Source organism: Symphodus melops (assembly GCF_947650265.1).
Source record: "Symphodus melops genome assembly, chromosome: 5".
Lineage (NCBI taxonomy): Eukaryota > Metazoa > Chordata > Actinopteri > Labriformes > Labridae > Symphodus > Symphodus melops.
In genome coordinates this window covers 17,592,308-17,617,272 of record NC_136695.1, presented here as the reverse complement: position 1 = coordinate 17,617,272, position 24,965 = coordinate 17,592,308, and the positions used below count along the sequence as shown (strand labels likewise).

General features: G+C 40.5%; 3 protein-coding genes and 1 long non-coding RNA gene across 4 annotated transcripts; 2 read left to right on the top strand and 2 right to left on the bottom strand.

Moving 5' to 3' along the window:
• Nucleotides 1-3,142: 3,142 nt before the first annotated feature.
• Nucleotides 3,143-5,863, bottom strand: LOC306824606 (urokinase plasminogen activator surface receptor-like). The gene is made up of 5 exons (XM_079344791.1): nt 5,788-5,863; nt 5,468-5,584; nt 4,674-4,817; nt 3,781-3,894; nt 3,143-3,660 (listed from the first exon to the last, which is right to left on the bottom strand). The coding sequence occupies exons 1-5, from the start codon at nt 5,831-5,833 to the stop codon at nt 3,458-3,460; spliced, it is 624 nt and encodes a 207-aa protein (XP_079200917.1). The 5' UTR covers nt 5,834-5,863; the 3' UTR covers nt 3,143-3,457.
• Nucleotides 5,864-6,761: 898 nt separating this feature from the next.
• LOC306824618 (nonsense-mediated mRNA decay factor SMG9-like) lies at nt 6,762-9,760 on the bottom strand. The gene is made up of 6 exons (XM_079344809.1): nt 9,731-9,760; nt 8,833-8,939; nt 8,627-8,734; nt 8,322-8,447; nt 8,087-8,231; nt 6,762-7,311 (listed from the first exon to the last, which is right to left on the bottom strand). The coding sequence occupies exons 2-6, from the start codon at nt 8,918-8,920 to the stop codon at nt 7,233-7,235; spliced, it is 546 nt and encodes a 181-aa protein (XP_079200935.1). The 5' UTR covers nt 8,921-8,939; nt 9,731-9,760; the 3' UTR covers nt 6,762-7,232.
• A 1,236-nt stretch (nt 9,761-10,996) lies between these two features.
• Nucleotides 10,997-13,015, top strand: LOC306823319 (uncharacterized protein; the record flags this gene model as incomplete). Its single annotated transcript, XM_079342776.1, has 11 exons — nt 10,997-11,015; nt 11,107-11,403; nt 11,491-11,590; nt 11,678-11,713; nt 11,815-11,847; nt 11,986-12,027; nt 12,249-12,275; nt 12,470-12,502; nt 12,702-12,776; nt 12,891-12,918; nt 13,010-13,015. The coding sequence occupies exons 1-11, from the start codon at nt 11,009-11,011 to the stop codon at nt 13,013-13,015; spliced, it is 684 nt and encodes a 227-aa protein (XP_079198902.1). The 5' UTR covers nt 10,997-11,008.
• Nucleotides 13,016-20,246: 7,231 nt separating this feature from the next.
• LOC306823772 lies at nt 20,247-20,778 on the top strand. Its single transcript, XR_013779048.1, has 2 exons — nt 20,247-20,429; nt 20,537-20,778. It is a non-coding gene; the product is annotated as an uncharacterized lncRNA (long non-coding RNA).
• The last annotated feature ends 4,187 nt before the right edge of the window (nt 20,779-24,965 follow it).

Below are 24,965 nucleotides of genomic sequence, written 5' to 3'. Positions count from 1 at the left end.
ACTTAACAATACTATTTTGAAAGAAGTTCATAAATGAATAAACCACAGGGCCTCCTGGAGACATTGTAGCATGTTTGCTCTCTTTACTTCCACATTCGAATGAGACATAACATGAGGCAGTCCTGCTGAGTCCGCCTTTGTTTAATAAACATGGATCCGAGTGTCAATGAAGAGGAAGAAAACATGTATTCCTTTACATATGATGGTCCACTGGCTTATAATATTGAAACTCTTGTGTTTGGTGTGATAGAGAGCAGGAACAGGGCAAGATTAGAAGGAATAATGGCCACTGAAGAGTTGAGTTGTGGTGTGAGGAAAACAGGGCTGGTGTTAGGTAGAGCGATATGTTATGCTGTGTTAACATCAACATTTGTAAAGTTTGAAATCAAATGTAATCACTTAAAAATGAGAATGCAAATGTGTCTTGGAATCAAATTACCTAAAGGTTAGAGGACTCAAATGAAGAGGCAGAGTGAAACATGTCACAGCACTAAACTTTGCTTAGGTTGAATAAATAAATACATACAGTACATACATACAATGCCAGTAAACTTGGCAAACCAAAGAGAAAAAATACAACTATATCTAAACTATGTAATATTGTCTATCTTTCACAATAATGTTGTGCAAAGGTTTTAGAAATGCTAGACGATAGATTTAATAAATGTTTGAGACAGGGTACTTTCTGATACAGTTTCCTTCCTGATCTGTCCTGGCTAATCATGTGCTAGTTTTAAAGAATCTGTTTGTTTGTTTTTTAGAGATGAATCTGTGGTTCAAATCTTTCACAGAAAGTTTGATCTGTATACCCTCTTTGTGATTATTGCCTTGAACGTTGTAATGAAAGGTCTAGTGTTAATACTTTATCTTCATCTTATTTATTTGTATAATGGAATCATTCCAGTCTGTCATCTAAAGTATTATTTCTTTTTTTATTTTTATTATTTGTTTTAGATAGATAGATAGATAGATAGATAGATAGATAGACAGATAGATAGATAGATAGATAGATAGATAGATAGATAGATAGATAGATAGATAGATAGATAGATAGATAGATAGATAGATAGATAGATAGATAGATAGATAGATAGATAGATAGATAGATAGATAGATAGATAGATAGATACTTTATTGATCCCGAGGGAAATTCAAGGCATCCAGTAGCAGTATACAGACACACAACTTCCTCAGACAATCTAGTCATGACTTCTGTTCCAGCAAAAGTTGATGCCAGTTCAAGGAGTCACATCCTCCTTTGTTCTCATGGAGTATCCGTAACATCACAAATAAGATCACCCACACAATGACACAGCAGGGAATCGGGGAGAAGACTTCTACCATCACTTTCATGGCTGCAGGAAGAGATAGAATCAAAAGCCTGTAGTATACTGCCATCTCCTGGCGGGGCAAGCAACAGGCCAGCACAGTGGAGCTGACTGTGAAAGGTAGGAGCCCAAAATATTTGCATCAGCTCTTATATCTTACTGAGTTGTGTATTTTGCTTGATATCGTTTTACACATATCTAATGTTCCAACATCTCCAGGATCAGTGATGGACCAGTTGAGAAGCTGTCTCCCAGTAGTGATCCCAGTCTCAGCTCTGGTTTTAATTTTAGTCATAATAGCTGCAGTGTTTGCAGTCACCATCTGCATTTATCAGCTTTTAGCATAGACTTTGTGATGTTTGATTAAAACAATCAATCAATTCAATTAAATTCATTCTAATCAATTAATGTGCTTTTCTCAGATTATTTGATCAGTTTGTTTTGTTGTTTCAAAATGTTAAAACTTAGAGATGTGCATCTCATTAAAGGGATACTTGGAGCAATATGACGCTTTTTGCATCACATGAAGAAAACTTTCAAGCAAAGAGAAACACATTTTTCTCGTCTCAGGGCGAAATGAGGGCTGGATTCACCACCATTCAACACTACTACCATGTCTCTAATAATGCAAAGCTTCATGCAAATGGGTGAAGTATCCTTTTAACATCTGAGAGGAAAGGGTTCTGAACTGTCTCTGAATGAGAAAACATTTACATCCTCTTAGTGCACATGAACAGACATAGAATAACCCTTGATGTCTCTCTATCCAAACACACTCTGCAGTATGTTTGTGGGTGTTCACACTGATAATAAGCCTAATTGATTTATTCATTCTTTCACATCCATCAAAAATGATGACCCTCGTTAAAAAAAAATCTACACATTTTATTCTGATTATTTTTGACTCTCAGTCTATGTTAATAACAGGTGCCAGCACTTTTACTTTAACTTCTATATTTGCTTATTGAACATACCCATTTCAACGGTGGAAAATAAAATAAAATAAGTACATTAACAAATCTGGACTTAATCTAAAATCACATACGACCTTTGGTGGCCTAATTCTTATTCTGATTGAGTAGGGCCATACCCTTTAGTCCACTGACTGTATCCAACACTGCATGATGAAAAGTAGTGCACAACTTTATCCAATCATTACATACCATCAGGTAATAAAATTCAAAGCGTTTTGCCTGCAGAAAGTGATGTTTGACTGCTCTCAGACAGACTAAAGAAGCGACTAGCGTAAACGCACACAACACATAAAATCAAGTATACAGTGTTGGGGCATTTTTACTGAAATCTTGACACTGTTCTAATAAAGATTAAAGGATTTCAGCAGAGTAACGTTATTTTTTAATGATGATGCAGGCATGAGACCATATCTGTAGGGTCAGTAAAATCAAATAAATGGTGCAAATATGTTTGAATAAATATTCAGTATTTTATAGTTAGTTATTCATTGCCAATCTTTTTTAGGTAAATACACTCAGTACAATATTAGTTTGAAACTTGTGCAGTTATAAATTTAAAAAATCTCTGGAATCAGCAAATACAGAAGCAAGAACCTGATTTCTGTAACTTGTAATATAAGCACCGTAATCTCGATTTACTGTGTACTATCTAACTAACTAATATTAGTTATAAGTACTGTAAATGGTTGAATGTCACAAATGTCAGCAGCACATGAACATTTCTTCACAAACCAGACCTTTAATCAATTGAGAACACTTAACACTCAAAGAGAACAGAAACAGAGTAGTTTGAAAAACGGCTTGATAAACGTTTTAACAATAACATCTTAACATTTCTGACAAGGAAAAGACTGTAAATGTTACAACAACATTCAGAAAACCATTTTTTTCTTCACAATGACACTATCATTTCTTCATTTATGGGAAACAACAGAGGGCTGTTGACAGATATTTAGTGAAAAAATAAAAATGACTATGCAACCACCAAAAACACAGAATGAGTGAGTTACATATTTTTCAGAAAGCAAATCAAAGTTCAAGCACTACTAAATGATTAACTCCCCCTGCTTAGCTTTGAACTCTCTCACTCCTTAATTGAAATAACAAAAGAGGCAGAGGTGAGAGAAGAAATGAGATGTGTTTGGCTGTGTTCTGTTAACACAAAATGACAAATGTGAGCAGTGGCACCAGCAGCAGCAGCAGCAGGAGACCAGCTCTTAGTGCAGTGGCGCTGTTGCAGAGGTCGCCTTGACAGCAGCTCACATCTTTTGCAAACTGTTCTATCATCTTTGCATGGGTTGAGCAAAGCTGCTTGGAAGCACAGCCCTTCTTGGACACCGTTATAGGTCCAATGTCCACTGAAGGAATGAAAACAATGTTAGTGTGCAACCTTTGATTTATCATACCTCCGACAATTACTAAACAACCTGAGCAGAGGAAATACTATGAACAGAAATGTTTGAATTCAGGACTGTTACCTGAGGCTGAGATGCAGTGGTCCTCACTCCCCAGGCAGTTTAGAATGGCAGTGCATGTTGATCCAAAGCAACCAAAGCACTTCTTACCGTTGGGGCTGGATTTGATGGGAACAGCTGGTTTGGCAAATATTGAAAAAAAACTGGCTGATTATACTTTGATGACTTTGAGAGACAGAAGTTTCCCTCCCTCTGTTAACTATCCTTACTCACACACAAACACACACCAGCTAACATTTTGCTATGTGCATCTCCACTGTGGCAATTGGTGGTTTCATGCCCCTGGGCTTCGAAATAGTCGATGTTAGAAGGGAATGTCATTTTTCTCACTCGTCTGGGAATTTCAGTCTTGTATCCCTGACCATGTCGACTTTAAAATTAAGGTCTCAGATTCTGATAAAAGACAGTACATGCAAAGCAACCCACAACACTTTGGTGTTTTTTTACCACTATTTTAAAGCTCCTGTGTGGAGTTTGTAATTGGTTATGGAGAGACTGAGATTAAAATTGATTGTATTATGAGCTACAAAAGCAAAGACGCTATCAGCAACAAGAATGGTTATAAGGTTTATAGATATTTTTCAATACTTCAAACTGCTAAGACTGACTAACAGCACGCTGCAGAATCAGCCTTTTTACTTCTTTACACATTTTTCAAGGCAGATATTGTGGATCAAAGAAAATCTTTGCCTTTTAAAAGAAATTCATTTTTTCTCATTTTGTTGTAAACTCTACTCAGTCATGTTCTGGACCAGATCATCAACGAGAGAGGAGGTAGGCCTACTGCTTTCTCCACAGGGAGTGCCACTATCAACAGAAACTAAAGGTTCCTCAAAGGAGCTTTTAATATGAAAAATATTCAACGCAAAGAGGAAAAAAAATGTAGAAGTAATAACCTGGGGCGGGCTCAGTGTTGCAGAGATCAGTGTTGCAACACTTGCTGGAGATTACGGTCCTGATGAATCCATAGTTGAGTGAGCCTCCAACACACTGATCAGCCGAAAAGCATGACGTCATGTTGACGTCACGTTGTGAACTACCTGTTGAAAAAGCCTTTGTTAACGCTGCAGGAATTAAATATATATATATATATATCTATATTTTTTTTATTTTATTTATTTATTTATTTTTTTATGTGAATTTTTTCAATGTACAAAACAAGTAACAAATTGCCAATTTAAATTGTTTTCCAATTTTATGAATACAACTGACCAATGTTTCTTTTTTAAAACCTCAAAGTCTAAGCGGACAGATAAGAACTTTGCTTTTGTTAAAACAACAAAAAAAATTAAAAAAAAGCCCTACAGTCGAGTGCGCTGTATGCCTATGAATTAACATTCACAGGAAAGATGTCTTTATTCCAACAAACAAATGAAGCTTTTTGGAGCATTTTGAGATTAGATCATGAGAAATAGGGATCTTGTTTTGATACCAAATAGGACAGGGGAATAAGAAGCCTACTCTGTTCTGGAAATTAAGCAGTCTCTAGCAGCTCATAGCAATTCTGTTACTGATAGTATTACACTTTCAGTAGTGGCCCTGACTGATATGAAGATTCTGCGCGACTTTTTCCCTGATGGAAACCGACTAACCTCTATGAAATTGACGTAAATCTGTCGCAGTGACGGAGAACTTTAATCCCTGAGACATTGTCATGAAAGTAGTTTTATAAAACAAACAAATAACATACCTGCGATGTTGAGGATCCTCAGTGCTCCACACTGTTGTCCCTGAAAAGGACAGTCTATCGTCCTGCAGGTTTCTCCCAGAAACCCAGACGAGCACTCATTACACTTCAGAGTGTAGGCTACAAAACACACAAGTCAGAGACAAAACAAATCAAAGAGGGATGGACACAATATATTTAGACCCTAACTAGAGAACATTTATCCAAATTTAAAGTGAGCCAAAATAATTATTATATAGCGAAAAGCACACACTGCAGGGACTATAGTAACACAACAACAGCAAAACAAAGTTAAAAACGCAACAAACGGAACAAAAAATTGCCTTCATGCAGAAGCATAATCCCAAACACCAGTGTGAGGAGATGCATGTTTCTGATAGTTGGATACAAGTTAGTTGTATTTTTTTGTCATGCTCACCTTTAAGTAACCCTCACGAGGAGGTGTCTTCTTCAGCCTCAGACCACACCTTCATTTTCTGTTTCTTGCTAACAGCCACAGCATGGCTGTTGCTAGTGAAATATATTATTATAATAATATATTATATTATAATATTAGTCGCTTTCTCGTTGGTGGATTAATGTCGTTTCTCCATCAATATTATCACAAAGAGTACTTAAGAGTAGTTCAAGACCTGATTCAAAGGGACATGACTAAAGTGATTTGGCACGATTCATAATAAAAAAGATTTAAAAAAACAAAGATATCAAGGCCTTGTCTTTAAAAGGCCAAAATGCGTTTAATTTGATGGCCTGCTCATGTAAGGGTTTCAAACCTGGCATTGGCAATGTGTCCCGACTGTTCCTATCACAGCTTCTAGCAGAGTTTGTTTCAGGGATGACTTCAGATAGGATCCACATTTCCTGATCTGCACGCAAATTAACACAGAGCACATTTCACTAGTTTCCTTCTTTGAACTGTATCCCTTTTATGTCATTCAAAGCATGTCAGGACATAGTTTGCATTATTCAGGGATCTGCACAGAAAAAAGGTAAGTAAAAACAACAGTACAATCTAACATCACACTTTGTAATTAGTATAAACATATTTTTGTAATGATACAATTTGATGAATGTTGTAAACCTATACAATTAAATCCACAACACTTTAGTGTTGTCGCTATTTAAGAGCACAACTCCATGTTCAACTAGCAGAGTGGTATGAATAGGGACTATTTTCTTTACAATGAAATACAGCATGTAGGATGGTTTGGACTAGGTCCTTGCCCTGTAAAGACAGACTGTTGCATGAAAGAATGAAAAACCAACACACATAAAAAGGACCACTTACAACATAAGCTGATTTGTCTTTGTGTCTGAGAACATTTAAATTACTCTCTTTATTGATTGTTAAAAGAAACAAAACAATAGCTTACAGAGGACAATATTTTCATCTCAGTGTGCATCAAATCTTCAGTTCCAACAACACATACGCCTGTCAGTAATGTCCTGTGATGAAAAAATATTACATTTTGCTCTTTCTTATCCTCACCACCGGTGTAACTGAAGGCTGTACCTTCGTTTTTTTAAACTCTGCACTTCCTTAGGACAGAGATAGTGAACTTTATGACTAGAATTACAGTACCACCAGAGTCTGCAGAAGACGTCTTCTTGCAATATATCTGACTTGTCACCGACAGGGCTTCCTGTCCCTCGAGCACGTTGTACACATCGCTCTCCACTTTCATGGTCACATCTTCTCTATGCCACCAGTGTGAGGGACATAAGAGCTTTCACAGCTGTGTTATGTATCAGCAGTTCAGCGAAAGTGTTAGCTGAGCAGGCGGCTGTATTCAGAGAGAGCAGAGGACTTTTTTACCCCGTCCCAGATACGAGCTGCGTAGTGAAACCTACAAAAAAAGAAGAAAAAAAACAAAAGCAGATGTTGTAATCGCCTTTCTAAACGGAGAGCTTTAATTTAATTGGCAAAAATGAATTCTCTGAGATTTTGACGTAACTGCTCTGGAGCGCTCGCTGTGGGCAGCCCCCTCACTCTGAGACCTCTTTATTGATGCATGTCTCTAGGATCCTGTTCGTGCATGAGTGTGTATTTCAGCCTGTGTGTGTGTGTTCATGTCTATTAAACAGAGTGTTGATTATTAGAGTGTTGGCAGGCTTTTTTCTTGGGCGGTGCCTTATTTGTTTATTAAACAAACAGAAGATGTTTAGTGATCACCACACGCTGTGTGACCGCTGCCGACCTCTACCAGCTCTGTGCTGTAAAATCAACACTTTCTAAAACAAGAGTTTTTTTAACGTTAACCCCGATGGAAATGATGCCCATCAAATTATTTAAAGAAACTTAAAGTTTCTCTTTTCTAGATTATTAGAGTTTAAGTAAGCACACAAAATGAAATTGTGAAAGTGGATAAAACTTTGAGATGCATCTTAATAGTTGAACTGAAGCACATTACCATGACTCCTCTCACAGATCATTGCTGCATGCCAATTCTGTCCTTGTCAAGTCGTGTTAACTGTACCGCTCTATTTTTTAACTATATAAACATCAACATTAACTGTACCTCTCTATGTTTTTAACTATAAAACATTAATAAAAAAGAATCCATAATGGCACATCAGCTTCAGTGCAGATGAACACTTGACAGAGAAGGGAATGATCTTTACCAGTTCTTCTCAGTGAGGATGGTGTGGGAGAGCTGACAGCGGGGCATGGCAAGTATTTGGCTACGGAGTTTTGAAACCATGGTGGAGAAGGAAGGGTGTCCTCTGTAGCCGGGGAGCAGAGAGAAGAGCGGGTATGTTCCTGACCCTAAACATTATCAAACATTTAGTTCCAGATAACACAACATAGAAAAGGACAATCTAGATCTGCTTTTTGATTGGACACATTCTCTATAACCTGCTTTGGTGAGGTTATCGTCCCCATCAGTCTCCTGCACAGGAAGGAGGAACATGTTGACCTCAGCTGTCAGATAGTCCTGCCTTAGGCCAGGGAAGATATTGCTGTCTAGCATGGACAGTGTACCTTAAGACAAACCACATTTGAAAGGATGACTGTGGGTGTGACGTTGCAAATGGACAAACTATTTCAATAACCAAATCTCTGCAGCAAATACTACAAATGATATGCAAACTGCTCCACTGGTTTTCCATGATATAAATATTTCTTGTCTTAAAAAAAACATGAAGAGTTTGTTTTTTTACCTTTGTATTTGAGATGAGAGTGGGCCATCAATTTGTCCACCACCATATGCATGTTCTTCAGATTTCTTGGGCAGAAATCATCCCGTCTGGCTTTATTCTGGAGGAACACTGGATAAGGCAGGAAATTAAAGAACAGACACTTTCATATGAATTCCTTTAATCTGCTTAGTTTGTCAAACCGTGCGTCTCTGCGATCAAAAAGTCACCTATATGAGGATAGTACTCTGCTCCATCATCAGTGCCTGAAGAGCCGGTGCTGTCATGGCCTGCAGATGGAGTGGACGGTTTCAACATCTCAGCAGTCTGAAGAAACCTATTCACAAACATCACATTGATGTGATACCAACATCTTTATTTGTGAAGGTAAAGCTTTAATAAGGTTGGGTAATTTCAACGGTTCATTGGAAGACAACAACTTCTCCAAGTGTAAAACACAGGAGAATCTAACAGGATGTTGTAGCCGGTCAGTAGGTAGAACTGCATGTGTTTACTGGTACCTGTGGGAGAACACTTATGTCTATGTCGGCAAAACATTTTATCAAAGAGTCGAGTATCACTGATTCTTCTCACAGTTCCCAATGTTATAGAAGCAGCTGTATGTTCATAACTTGCCAATCAGTTTAATCTATTAGCCAAAAGACAACTAGGCCAACTGCCAGGGACAAACATATGAAATACGCTGCATTCAGCTCTTTGTGTTTGGTGTAAGTGAAACTCTATATGTATCTATGTATCTGCTTGTTTTCATCATTTGGTTACATAACAGAAAAAGTGAGATAACATTGTGCTGTCCTCACACTACATGTCTGTGTACTGCTAGACAGCCAGCAAACCAAAAAGAAAAACTCCAGACACAAGGCTTGCTTTTCTTGCTTCGGTGAAGCTTTCTTGTAATCACATGAATATGCGTGTGTGTGGTAACTGTAACGTACAGAAAAAAGGCAATCACCATATTGATTACATGTAACATGCTAACACAATTAGCCAGGCAACGCACATGAAATACAGCAGTGACTCCAACATCAAAATGGCAAACTTAATAAAGTAACATCTAAGAATCATTTGTGACTTCTAAATAAGTGCTTAGAACACGTAGATACTTACAAAGACGAAAATTTCCCAAGGCTCAAGCGTTTAGAATCTAAACGCTTGAGCCTTGGGAAATTGTCTATACGCGAAAAGAGTACTCACTCTGCAGCAACCAAAAACGATCCTTACTGGAAAAGATGTATCACTCTGATAGTTTTTTCCTTTTTCTTTTAACCATGTGTTTTTAACACTTTTAACATAGATTTTTAACTAACTTAAACCTTATGAAATTATATAAGTCTTTAACCTAAAGACGTGACAACATTATTTCTTCAAAACGTTTGTTTCCATTAAATCATTTACTTTTCTTTGAAAAAAAAAGAAGAAAGAAACCTACGCTAATACAAAAACAATAATAAAAAAATGTGTTTGGTCTGTCAAACTGAGCAAGATATCACATCATTTTTGTTTAAAATTCATTCTTGTGCCACCCCTATCATTGTTTCCATGCTTAATTCAGTCATGTCTGTCATTTCTGTACTCCCTAAGACTTTGAAATCTACATCATCAACCAACAACTTCATTACAACTACTACTTTTCAACCACACACTCTTTAAAGCTCTGTGATATTGAGGAAAAAAAAACCCGTTGTTATGTTGTTAGTTTAAGTTGAGAGCTATGTCCTCGAGGAAAGATTCACGAAGAAATAGCCACAGCACATTGTTTTCTCACCCACACAGAGATACTATGAGATGGTCTTTAAATTGACCCGGAGTTCCTTCTTTTGAATCTAGAGTATTTATCAGGGTAAAGCTAGCTGCAAGATAGCGTGCTCTGAAGACACTGATTTCTTTTGAAAACAACAATTCTAAACAGACAAACAGCAGCTTCATCAGGTAAGTCTGAAGAAAAAGTGTTTTACTGTGGTTCAACAGTACACCTTGTGTCATCTATCTTTCTTTGAATTTTTCAGTTTTCAAGTTTACAGTAAAAAATGTTGTTGTGGTTTTAGAAATCCTACATCATCGATGATTTGGTTTGATATGTCTCAAAAGGATTTTTTCCCCAAAGCTATCTACTAATTATCTATGATTTACTGTTTGCCTGTATGATTATTGTGTTACTTTAAAGTGTGTGTCACTTTGTTGAAAATACATTTTATAATGAATTGAAAAGAGAATGTAAGAAGTGCCGCCCATAAAACTGATTATTTTTCTATTATGGCAAAAACTGCACCTTAGAAATAACTGATATCAAAGATCATGACAACGGCCCTTTCTGTTTCCGGATTGAACTAGTTGGTAAACCGGTGGAGAAGTTCTCCTTTGTCGAAGGACTGTGCCGATTTGAAGATGCTCCGTATGTTGTCAAGATTTTTTACCAACCAAGAGCAATTTTCTATGTCACAATGATCTGCCTTTAAACTTTATCTGTGTATTTTCATTTACAGCTGATCCTCCAAAACCCAAACTGACTCACCTAAAATCTGCAGTTCAAGGACTCCCCTTCATTCTCACCTGTACAGTCGCTCACACCTGCCCCTCTCATGCCCCTAAACTCACATGGAGCAGGGACACTGCAGACGGGATCGCTGAGCTCCACAGAGAAATTCATGGAGGAAACTGGGAGCTACAGTCCGTCCTGACATTCATTCCTGAGGAGACGGACGATCACAGTGATGTCACCTGTACAGCCACTTTTAATGGAGGCAGAACATCATCTGAGAAACTGACACTCTATGTAAAACGTACGTATCTCTTCATTTATACACTTGTTTGTTTTATGTCATTGTTCCATAACACAAAGAATTTCCCATAATTCTGTGCATTCGCAGGTACAGAAAACTATGACCACATCATCATTCCCACCGTGGTAGGGATTGGTACAGCTCTGATCTTTGTATTATTTAGTGTTCTCATGGTGAAAAAATACAAGTGAGTATATGCAATATTCTGACAATCACTAAGAAGGATGTCCACATTAACAACACATGTGCACTGAATTATTCCCCTCTGTTTTAGGGCTCGCATTGCAGAACTTCAAAATCAGGATGGCAGGTAAAAATGTTTGGAAATGACCTTTATTCCTTGTACTCTGATAGCCCATCAAGTTCTGTAAATTCACCCCTTTTTTTCGTTATCTTATTTGAATCATTTAGCGTGTGGAACCGGCTGTCCAGGCTGTCACGGAGGTGAGATGAAACTTAAAGCTTGTGTTCTTTCTGCTTCTGGTTTGTTTTGCACACTGTGAAATTGGCAGAATACGTTTAATTAACCAAGTTTTTATCAGTGATTGCCCTGATGTGTTATTAAATCTATGAAATCTTCAGGATTCGCTCTGATGGCCCAGGACCATCTCGATCCGAACAAAGGCAAGATAATTGTTTATTCTGGCCTCTTTATCTCCCTTACAGTTGTATCTCTATAGTGACTAATTCAGTAAGTTCGCTTTTCTTAGGCAAACACAGAGATGCTTGGCCAAGCAGTAATTTGCATGTACAGAAATATTCTGCGTTCCTTTTGATAAAATTGAAGAATTTATTTTTACTCCTAACAAAACTTGCATGGTTTGTGTTCTCCTTTCTTTTTGCAGAAGGTCAATGTGGAGCAGATTTTCCAGGTAAAACATTAGATTGAAACAGATGTTGACAGCACATTGCACATCGTCATTTCTTCTTCATAAAACATCCTGTTGATTTTACAGTTACATCTAATTTTAACTTTGAAAATGTGTCTTTGTCAAACTGACACTAGCACATGCTTGTCGTATTTTACCCGTTAAAACGTTAGTGCGACTTTGTCTTTTGTGAACAGGAGGAGGCCTCAAGTGGACATGATGAATCAGATGTAAGGTTTTTTTTTCACATCAATTTGTCCTGTTTTTTTTTTAAATAATTCTATAAATCCATACGGTTTTCAACTTGTTGTAGAGTGCTTTGTAACCTATCTTACATAGTTTTATTATTATAATGAGTGATTTCAAGGTGAAAAATGTAAAACTGTTAATTTTCCTCAATTATGAAATGACATCAAATTTTATCCGCAGGCCAAGTGATGTGAATTCTAAATCCTCCTGCTCCAACCAGAAAATCTGTAAGCCTCGTTTCCCGTCCCCCAAAAGGTGCTCCTCCTTAACCTCGCTTTTAAATAATAGCTCATACATTTAATAATGTTATAGAACACAGTCTTATGCTATTCTTTTCTGTCTTTTCCTCTTATTTCTTATGGAACTCAGCCAACAGAAATCGTACAACAGCAACCAGGTAACAACAGCTCCATAATTATTGCAAACACCACACAGGACCTGTAGAAGCTTAATCCAATACTAAGCTTTTGTTGTTTTGTTTAACTCAGGAGTGACCTGGATGACGCGCTGTTTCCGTGTGTGTTGCGTCAAATAACTTTCCTTCAGACGTGTCATTCTTTCGTTTCCACGTTACATTTATTAATAAACACCTTGTGCAAAGAAAACACTGTCCAACAGGTTTGTTACCGATCATTGGTGATGTTACGAGATGTGCCGAGGCTTTGAAGCGTGTGTCGAGTAATGGAGGGGGCGGTTCTGCGAAGCGCGTATCGAGGCTTGCTTCATTTAGGGGAGGAGCCGAAAATGATGACGTCTGAAGCCTCGCTGCCCGGCTGTACCACGTGACTGCTTCGGGAAGTGGTTCAGATTTTGCCGCGAGGTTTGACAGCAATATAAACCCCTCAGGCTCCATTCAAAATGTGGGTTTTTGAGAGAGAGTTGCGGTCAGTTGATAGTTTGGATACTAGAGTTTGGATAGCGTTGATATAGTTTGGAGAGTTAGGATAGATACAGAGAGAGAGATAGATTGAGGATTTAGGAGAGTGGAGAGAAATCTAGGTTGCCTAGGGCAGGGTTTCTTAACCTTTTTGACCTTGGGGCCCAACATTTTCAGGGCAAGGTAGTCTGGGGCCCAATCGAGTGAATGGTTCTGATTTAACTTTTGCGGTCATTTTTATTTAATAGCTATTTGTGTCACTATGTTGTAATAATGAATACTGTTCTTCATTTGTATGTTTTTTAATCAATATATCAACCTATACATAGGCTAATTATGCATAAAACCTTGCACAAGTTAAGATCATTTAATTAATTTTGCTCATATAAAACCATGTTTTAGTGCATGTTTGTCAAATAAGTAACCCAATATAAACTTAGCAACAAAAGCAATAAAATTAGTTGCTCAATGAAGTTAGGTAGATTTGGTGAAATTAAAAAGGGCATTCTGTTTTGTGTAGCGCTGCCCCCGTTGCCGTCATTATTTTTTCATTTTAAGAACCTCTCCATTACGTTTCCATTCAGATTCAGGCCCCGTTTACACGGAGACGCTGTGACAGTAAGACGAAACATTTGGACATGCGCAGTAGTCGACAACAAACAACAATGGCGGCGGCTATGTGCAGCAGCTATTCGCGTTGTATCGTCTTTTAAAACAGAACCTTGATATGATACATCGTGTATGTCGCCGCCAAAAGAGCAACGAATACTTGCGGCAAATAGTTCAACCTTTACCCAAGCACAGGGCGACCATATGCAGCATTTAGATAAGACCTGGGAGAACTAGCCGCTAAACAGGATGTTGTGGAGGAAGTGGTTATACTGCTGAGTGTCGCGCGTGTCGCGTTGTAAAGTTCCACTATCGTGGCAGTATCATCTAACTGATGATACTGCCTCTGGTGGTCGGAGAGTATACTGCAGGCCAACGATCACGGCCCTTACGGCCCACAGATGCAAACATATTATCCCCTTGCGGCCCTGCAGGTGGCGCTCGCGGCCCTTCGAAGGGCTGTTAAGATACAGCTGCCTGGAATTATAAATCTGGCCAGTAGGTGGTTTTGTGTGCACATGAAGCTTCGTGAGATGAACCCTTTCTCGAACCAATTGGCTCAAGTGATTCAATGCCTCGTGAGGCTTCATCTCACCATCACTACTGATCATAAATCCATACACACATAAATCCACACACACAGATCCAACGCAGCCGGTCCTTCAGCGGTCAAAAACCATAAGCCCTTCCGGGGTCAAACAACAACATCCTGTCTGATGACAAACGTCATAGACTTAGACTTAGACTTAGACTAAACTTTATTGATCCTTTGGGATGACTCCCTCAGGAAATTTAGCACAGGTTAGTTGGGACACTTGGGATAGGATACATCCCAAGTGTCTTATTTGCAGTCTCCTCAGTCCTCTGCCGAACCGGAAGTAGTTCCAAAGCCGCCATGTTGAGGATCGTCCCAAAGCTCTTATAGCGAACGGAGGAGAGAGGATCGAGGAGAGAGGAGGCTGATCCGAGGAGCGATGACCGAGGAGACACGAGAGCCGACTTCACGGAAGTCTTTTCACTGACAGACAGAACCCCCCAGAGTTCGTTGTCTAAATCCAGGCTAGGTTAAGTCAAAACGGTTTAATAATAATAAATAATTATAGACAATTCAAAATTAAATCTTTTAGTCAGTAGAAACTGTCCTTTTGGTTATGAGTAGACTGCAGGTTGTTCTTCAGGTGTTTTTTTTTATCACTAAAGACACTAAACACTGTAACTGTGTGTGTTTGATGAGAAATAATACAGTGCGTGTTTGTGTGGACAAACAGCTGTTCGGCTGATTGACAGCTGAACGTGATCAGCTGATGTCACGTCATGTGACGCTGTCGAGGAAACGACGTCTCATGTGTCTTAAAGCTGATTTCCTCGGTCCTCTCTCCTCGGCTTTGTTTCCTCCGTGCATCTCTGGTGGGCAGGACTAAGACGCAAGTGGAGGAGACAACTTGGAGGACACTCGGTGCAAATAAGACACTTGGGATGCACCCATACTCATATAGGCTGCGTTAAGCAACCCAACAGTGACACCTAGTGACATGAAAACCACAGTTCATCCTTAACACAAAAAATGGCTCTTACAGGACCTATAATCAACATCTGTGATAAGAATGATCTTACTCCCTTACAGGGCTTTGACGGTGGAGACGATTACATGAACTCTGAAACGTTTGAAATATTGCCCCAGCTGAGAGAGCTCAAAACAACAATCATCACGCTTCATATAATTATGCATGACCACAGTGGTAATCAGTTGAATATTCTCACTGATGATTTTAATGTTTGATTTGGAATGTATTCGCTTGTATTTTGTATAATTTCTGTAGCCTACAATTTCATTTTGTTATGATTCTTTTGATAATTTCATCGCATGTCGTGACACACACTGTGCCGTAGTGAGAGTCAAAACCAAAGGCAATAAATGAAGCCAACAAATATGAATAAGAATGTAATTAAAAGTCATTTTTGGAAAAAAACATTTGTTTGTCAATTTTTTATTCCATTGAGTGTTGAAAGATTAAATAAAACTGAAGACGCTAGCATATTAGCATGTTAAAGAAAAGGTTAATTCTATCCACTTCACATAACTTTCTTTTCATAACTTCTTTTGGGCCAAAGGTTAGAAAGCCTTCAAACTGACCCCTCACGTATAACAGCTCCTGTGAGAAGTTTATAGCTGTTTATGAAAGATCTTTGAATAATCATTGTTAACTCCTCATGAGCTATAAAACAAACGTGAACATCAGCAAAAAGATTGATTATTTATTTTTGACAACAATGACATTTATATGATGATGCTGATGTTGATAAGAATACTCAGGAGAAGCCGTTGATGTTGTTGATGATGATGACGACAAAAGTCTGTGCACTGCCCGTCAGCAGCTGTGTCTGATCTGACTTAAAGCTGTTTGGTAGCGCTTAACTTAGTGTTGTTTCCTCTAGATGAATTGCACGGCAAGTGATTAACAGCATACTGCAAAATCAGCCTTATTTCGTTCTTTTCTATTTGACAAGATTGTCATGTTTCTCACTTGTCCCGTACAGTCCTGCATCACTATACATATATATTGCGAGCACTTGCTCATGCAGGCAAACAGAGAAAATATATTGTGTATGTCACGCACACTCCTTAGGCTACTTCCTTTTCCTCAACACTGCTTATATCTTCCCCAACACATCTGTTTTCTCACTCACACAGAAATAAGATTCTTTATTGAGACGATTTCACTGTTAAAATTACCACAACAATTCGAAAGTACATTTTATATGACAGATTCTATGAGACCTTCGTAGTACAAATGGAGTAAAATTTTCCATAACACATGTATAGCTAAAGACTTTTTAAATGAAATGTCATGCTCTCCATCACATGGTCTTACTTACAAGTGTTTACCAACCAAAGCAATAATATAACATATAACTTTGTTTACACTTTTCAACATTGAAATCAGGATCACATGAGATATTTATATTTATATCCCAAGACGCAGAGAAAAACATGTTTACAGCGGTCTCAGGCACATCCTTGTTAACTTTTATTTAGTGAGGAAGCGGGCATCATGGCTGGCACGACTAAGCTTGTTTATGTCACAATAACTTAAAAAAACACATAATTACTGTGTCGGGCTAATCCTTAAACCGTGGTTAACTAATCAAAACTGTTTATATGCGTTAATCGGTTCATTCACGACCCGGCTCCTTACGCAATTCACGTGTGTGACTGTTAGGTCCAAAAATGACACCCGCAGCACATTAGTTGTCTAGGTTAGGTTTTTGATTAGTTGTCAAAAACACAGAGACATCAGCTCAGGTTAAAATACTTGCAAGGAGGGAAGTCAGAGACAGTAGAGTTACAATCTCCAAACCTTCTCTGCTGTCTCTTTCTCCGTCCTTTCTTTTTATTGAGAGGATACGCCCTGAATACAAAGTAAGAGTGAGCATAAAGGAAGGGGTAAGCGTGAGGCTGCTCTTACTAACTAATACATTGTTGCTATGTGTGTATGATTGTTATGAAAGTTGTGTGAGTGCAGTCTTCTTTGTGCATGTTCCATCTGGGTTGAGACACATGCTTGCAGTTTTATCAGCTTGCGAAGTCATGACAGCAGGACGTTGGGCGCAGTAGCGCCACACAGTCACTCTGCCTGAAGTCCTGAAGCAATTTCTGCAATAAACACAACACTGGAAAAGTACAGAGTGTTCTCCTCTGCACATTATGAAACATTTGTGATACAAACAACTTTATGGCACTTCATGATAACTTATGTACAATTTATTCCAACATTTCCCTCCTGTTTATCATTAAGGACATGTATTATCATTATTCCCATGTAATCATTTCCTTGTGAGATTTTCAATTACAGGTTCATCAGTTACAGTCTCATTTAACTTACACTCAGAGGTGAAATGTGGTTAGGCTTTTACTCTTTGTCAAAGTCTCCTATTGGAACAACATCATCGTATTTGTCTTCCAATGCACACGTCACTACCTGCTGCATTGCCATGTACTCATCATGCTTGTCTGCCACAAGAGCCAGTTGTTGATATACTGGAGCGGTAGCTGAGCTGATGGTTCTATTTATTATTCCACGTATCAAAGGAAAACCACAACATGAACAACATATCATGATCATAATAACCATAAATATTGTGGTCAGTGCTGCAATTACCATGGCCTTATACTTTCCAAAGAAATTAGCAAAGATGTCCCATTGAGAAGTATCAACGCCTGAGTGTGCCTTCATTTTCTCGCTAAGTGTGCGTAAGCCATCCAACGCCTGACTTACTGTCCCATCAGGATTCGTGTTGTTAGGTATGAACGTGCAACACTGGTCTCCAAACATTGAGCATACCCCACCTTTTTCTGCGAGGAGCAAGTCGAGAGCTATGCGATTTTGGAAGGCCACTAGGGAGGTCGCTGACAGTTGTTCTGCAAGGCCACGGAGGCCGTTGTGTGTTAAGTTAGACAATCTTTGCACGTTGTAATGTATATAATTGATGCGGTCAACATTCTTGTTAGGAGTAACTGGAAACAGTGCAGACAACAGAGGTATATTCTCAAACCCTGCAGCAACTTGATCTGCTAGTTTATATTCATCAGGTACTCCACGTGGTATACTAATTCAGTCTATGTAGGTTGGGTCAGGCCCTGGTGAGTCTACATAATAGCCCTCACTAGAGCGTTGTGTTCTTACTAGCCCTAAAGATGCTATGCCGCTCAGTGCGATTTGGATATCGCTGCTGTTAATGGGTAAAATGGTGATTGGTAAGATCAGAGAGATAAGTGCACAGAGGCTTGTCCTGTTATATGGTAGAGCATTTTTGAGTGTACCATCTCCACAATGCCACCAGAGGTCAACCCTTGGCAGGCTGGTCACTGATCTATTCCATCCTGGGTTCTGCAATGTGGTGTTACACAGTGAACTATTGAATCTCAACTGTAGTCTGATCTGTAACTTTCCTGTGCTATTTACGCATACATATATCTTTTCTTGTGCCAATATTGGTGAAAAGATAGGTTTAGTTTGTACTGAAGTTGTGCGTGGGTACAAATCTTCATATCCTCTGGAACAATTGGGTGTGTTGGGGTCACTCAGATTAACCATTAGAGGTATCACACACTGTACTGGACGAGCCCCTGGCACTATTCGCAATAGTGGCCGTGGTCCCATACAGACTATGCATGATTGCTTCTTAACCTTGGCCCCTTCCTCCGCCATCACCAACCAATTGTTCATGTGATGTCCAACAGTTGTTATACCCATTTCAAATTGGATCTCCTCTTCCTTTGTCCATCGTTTGCTTGGCATTACCACTACACCTTTTTTCTGTGTCTGCGGAGCTGTTTGTTGTGTCTTTATTTTAGCTCCTAGGTTTATATACACTGTGAAACATGGGTCATTTCCACTAGACCATGCAAAGAAATTGAATGATAAGGTAGGCGAACCTCCTTCTGATAAATTACTCCTGTTATAATGTCTTCCTGTTGTGTTGACAATGAGAGTTAGGCCTGTTTTTGAGGCTGTGAGTTTAACTGACTTTCTCATTAACTTCACGTTACTGTCTGTGTTATAGGAGCTCCAATCACGTCCTCCAGTCTCAGCTATACAGTTTTCCCACTTCCATATAAAACCAGGTATCAGACACCAAACGTATGCTGCTCCCCACGTCACTGCTTTTTCCCCATAGTTAATAACCACAGCTGAGAAGGGTATGACGACGGTGGAGGCTTCTTGTGGGGGGAGACAAACAGCCAGAGTGGTTTTAGCTAGATTACTTCCCTTGGAGTATGAGCACGTAGTCATGTTTTGTGAGTTGAAGATGCTAGGTGCGGGGGCGCTTCCCCTGCTGCTCCCCGCGAGAGCCAGCAGGCTGAGCACCGCAAGATATAGTCCCCACAAACGCATTTTATTGCTGTTGGGTCAGTGTTTTGCCGAATTAGTCTTCACTAGCGTTTGGGTCTACCCTTTCGAGTCCACCCTATTAACTAGACAGTTTTTCGGACCTCTTAATCAGTTTTAATTATGCATTTGCATTGAGACAAATGTATCCATGTGCTTCTTTCTCCTATTTTTACTGCTGTTGGTGTGGTCAGTAATACTTGATAGGGTCCTTCCCACGTAGAGTCAGACCAATTCTTCTTTTTTATTCTCCGGACTAGGACCCAATCTCCTGGTGAAACAGGGCTTGTTTCCTGTTGGGCGATAGGGTCAGTGGGTACAGTTAGGTTGTTATGTTTTGGTTTTTGTGTGCCTACACGTGTGTTTGTTTTGGTTTTTCCCCTGTCTGTCACTCCCTCTGTGTGCTCCCCACTCTTCCCTAATTACTCATTGCTTGCAGGTTAGGGCACAGGTGTTGCCCATGCAATCAACGCAGTATTTAAGCCGGCTCCCTACACACTGCCGGCGCCAGACTATTGTTGTTCATCCGTGGTTCGTATCCTCCGTGTCTTTATCCGAAATTCAGTGCTCTGTAATTGCTTGCTTGATTCCCTGTCGTGTATTTTGACCCCTTCGTGTTTTTTCTCCCTCTCGCCCAGTTCCCAGTCCTGCCCGTCCTGTTTCCTGTGCGTCTCACCGTTCATCGTCGTCTGGCTTCATCACGCGTGTTTTTTGAGTCACATTATATTCCTTGCTTCACATAGTTGAGTGTCACATTTATATCCTGTACACATTTGAGTCACATTAGTTTATGCATCACATTAGTGTCACTTACATTTCATATTGTATTGTAGTTCACCGTGTCACATTTTTGTATAATAAATTATTGTTTTTGGTTAAACTGTCTCTGAGTTGTGCGTTTGGTTCCAGCTCATTCTGAATCGTAACATAGGTTTTGTCTTTGATTGTCTAGAACTTTTCTCATATAGTCAGCTAAGGAGGTTTCGGTTTCGCTTTGTTCTATGTCATTGAACAGTGGTAATCTGTATGGCCTTCCCATAAGCATTTCATATGGTGACAGGCCAGTGCTACTGGTTATGTTAATATGGAGTTGCACTAGCTCTACACATTTGGTCCATGGTCTTCCTGTTTCTGCCATACACTTTTTTAATCTATTTTTTATTGTGCCATTCATTCGTTCTACCGTCCCTGCACTCTGGGGGTGATACGCACAATGGTTTTTTAGTGTTATGGATAACAGAGAGGACACATGTGAGACTACTTTATTTACAAAATGTGAACCATTGTCACTGGATATTTTCTCTGGTATACCATATCTTGATATTATTCTTGTACACAGTGCCTTTGCTACTGAGATGGCATCTGGATGTTTTGTTGGTATGATTTCTACCCACTTTGTGAACTGATCCACTATGACTAAGCACCATTTATACCCCTGGCTTGGGTTTAGTTCAATGAAATCCATATTTAGATATTGGAACGGATATTGTGCAGTTGGAAAGGCTCCACGTTTTGGGTGACAGTTTCCTTGCGGATTGTTTTTTGCACAAATGAGGCATGCTCTGCAAAAGTTTTTTGAGTATTGGTTAAAGCCATATGTGGTAAACTGTTGTGATATTATATGTACCATCCCTCCTGTTGAGACATGGCTTGGCCCATGGCTCACTAAAGCAGCCCATTTGAACATATTTTTTGGTAGGATAGGTTTTTTATCTAGTCACGTGAAAATACCATCTGTTTCTGTTGCTCCTTTATTGATCCATGATTGTATTTCTATTTTTGGACTCTGGTGTTGCATGTCCCGCAGGATTGTATGATCTATACTACTGTCTTCCTGTAGTTCACACAGAAAGTCTTGTTTTTCAGCAGCTTGTTTTGCTGCAGCGTCAGCAAAGGCGTTTCCTTTAGATACCGCATCTGTGTTTTTTGTGTGGGCGGCACATTTGCATATTGCTACTTTCGTAGGAAGTGAAATCGCTTGTATCAGTTCTGTCAGTAATTTAGCATGTGTTACTGGTTTGCCTGTGGCTGTGACCATTCCTCTGCGGTGCCAGTATCTAGCAAAGGTGTGACACGTCGCATACGCATATTGGCTGTCTGTCCATATTGTTAGTTTCTGTCCTTTGCCTAATTTGCATGCTTCTGTTAGAGCTATTAACTCTGCTGCTTGCGAAGACAGTGTGGGAGGGAGTGCTTTAGCGAGCACAATTTCATTTTGAGTTGTTACTGCAAAGCCTACTAATGGTTCTCCTTTTTGTCCTCTTTTTGCGGAACCATCGACAAACCAGGTTTTTCCTTCTCCTAAAGGTGTATCAGTTAGGTTTTCAGTGCATTTAGTTTCTTCCTCTACTTGTTCTTTACAGCAGTGGGGTGTGCCTTCAGTGGATGTGAGCATTAATGTGGCTGGGTTCAAAGTTGTGCATCTCACAATTGTCAGGTTAGGTTGACTCAATAATGTTGCAGTGTATGTTAAGTATCTGGATGGTGACAGAAATGACATGTTTGTCTGTAACAGTAGCACTGAGACTGCGTGTGTGACATGCAGAGTTAGAGGGTGATAGAGTACTATCCCTGCAGTAGCTTGCACAGCGAATAGGACACAAGACATTGCTTACAATACACACCCGCTGTTCCCCTCCCCTCTGTATACAATAATCCCCCAAACAAGATTTAGCAGCCCCATGAGACTAAGAGTAAAGGTTAAGCCTGTGCAGTTAGCATTAGCAATTAGACTTAAAACTTATATAGCATAATGTACATAACCTGTGAAGGAGAGAAAAACATGTGCTGATTAAAAGAGACCTGTAAACAGTTAAAGAGCCTTAGAAACAAAGTGCTGGCCTTCTAGAAACTAGTTACATGTGCATGTACAGAGGTCTTTGAGGTAGAGCCAGAGGTGTGAGTACAGTCATTAGGCAGTCAATGCAGGAGTGCAAATTGGGCTCAGCAACATAGAGGAGCAGTGATTAGCATTAAGTGTCCAAAACAATAAGGTGAAACCAGGAGTGATCAGGGTGATTGCCATTGAAGTACCCAACTATTGAGGAGCAGAATAGCATTAAGTGTTGGAGACAATAGAGTGAAACTTGACCTAGTTAGGGTGATCATGTCAACCATTACAGATGTAGCATAACACAACAGTAGGATGAAACCAGACATGATTATCATTAAAGTGACCGGTGCTCAGTAAGGTAACTATCAATATGCATTAAAGTGTCCAACTGGGGGCTGACTCTGAGGTCAGCAGTGCAGATGAGGAGTGAGAAAAAAAGTGAAAAATGAGTCCAGGGTTCACCGTGTGCTTCTTCCCTGCCGTGACAGTGAAGTGTTGTACAGTCTTATGGCCAGGGGGACAAAAGAGTTCTTGAGTCTGTCCGTGGAGCACGACTGTGACAGCAGTCTGTCACTGAACATGCTCCTCTGGCCGGTGAAGGTGCTGTGCAGAGGGTGGTGTGTGTTGTCCATGATGGAGAGCATTTTGTCCAGAGACCTCTTCTCTACCACTGTCAGAGTCCAGCTCTGTACCCACCACAGAGCCGGCCCTCCTCACCAGTCTGTCCAGGCGTGCTGCGTCCCTCTTTTTGCAGCTTCCTCCCCAGCACACCATGGCGTAGAAGAGGACGCTGGACACCACAGACTGGCAGAACCTCTGCAGCAGCTTTTTGCAGATGTTGAAGGACCCCAGCCTTCTCAGGAAGTACAGACGACTCTGTCCCTTCCTGCAGGTAGTGTCCATGTTAGGCGACCAGTCCAGCTTGTCATCCAGCTGCAGCCCCAGGTACCCGTAGGTCCTGACCACCTCCACGTCGACCCCCCCGATGGAAACAGGTTCTAGATGTGGTTTGTTCCTACGAAAGTCCACCACCATCTCCTTGGTCTTGGAGGTGTTTAGCTGCAGATGGTTGGCACTGCACCACGTCACAAAGTCCTCGATCAGGCTCCTGTACTCCTCCTCCTGTCCATCCCTGACACAAGCAACTATCGCAGTGTCGTCCGAGTATTTCTGCATGTGGCAGAGCTCAGAGTTATACTGGAAGTCGGAGGTGTACAGGGTGAATAGGACAGGGGAGAGCACAGTCCCCTGTGGTGCTCCGGTGCTGCTGACCACAGTGTCAGATGTGCAGTCCTTCAGTCTGATGTACTGTGGTCTCTCTGTGAGGTAGTCCGTGATCCACCTCACCAGGTGCGAGTCCACCCTCATCTCGGTCAGCTTGTCTCTCAGTAGGAGGGGATGGATGGTGTCGAAAGCGCTTGAGAAATCAAAGAACATGATTCTCATCACGCTGCTCCCTTTGTCCAGATGAGAGTAGGCCCGGTGTAGAAGATAGAGGATGGCATCGTCCACGCCCACCTTTGCCTGGTATGCAAACTGCAGGGGATCCTGTGCGTGTTGGACCTGGGGTCTGAGGTGTTGGAGCAGCAGCTGTTTGAAGGTCTTCATAACGTGGGATGTCAGAGTGAAGTCGCCTGGCTCACTGGGGTTTTTCTTCTTGGGGACCGGGGTGAGGCACGAGGTCTTCCAGAGCACAGGAACCTTCCCGAGCCACAGGCTCATGTTGAAGATGTGCTGAAGTGGCTCCCCCAGCTCAGCAGAGCAGGCCTTTAGCATCCTGGGACACACCTTGTCCGGGCCTGCTGCCTTCCTGGGGCGGAGTCTCTTCAGCTCTTTGCTCACCTGGTCTCTGGTGATGGTGGGGGGGAGGGGGGATGGTTTGTCACTGGAGAATGAGTTTCTCCTTGTGGAGGTGTTGGGGGGGGTGAGAGGGGGGGGAGGGGGTGTGTGGAGGGGTGCTGGGGGGGCAGGCACTGGCTGCAGCGACGGGGCTGTCAAACCTGTTAAAAAACAAGTTGAGCTGGTTTGCTCTCTCAGGGTCCCCGTCTTCTGCGTTGTTATTTTTCTTCTTGCAGCCTGTGATGGTTTTCATGTCCTCCCAGACCTCTCATGTTGTTCTGCTGCAGCTTCTGCTCTACCTTCCTTCTGGACTCCTCCTTTGCCTCTCGGAGTCTGACCTTGAGTTCCCCCTGCACACGCTTCAGCTCTGCCTGGTCTCCCTCCTTGAATGCCCT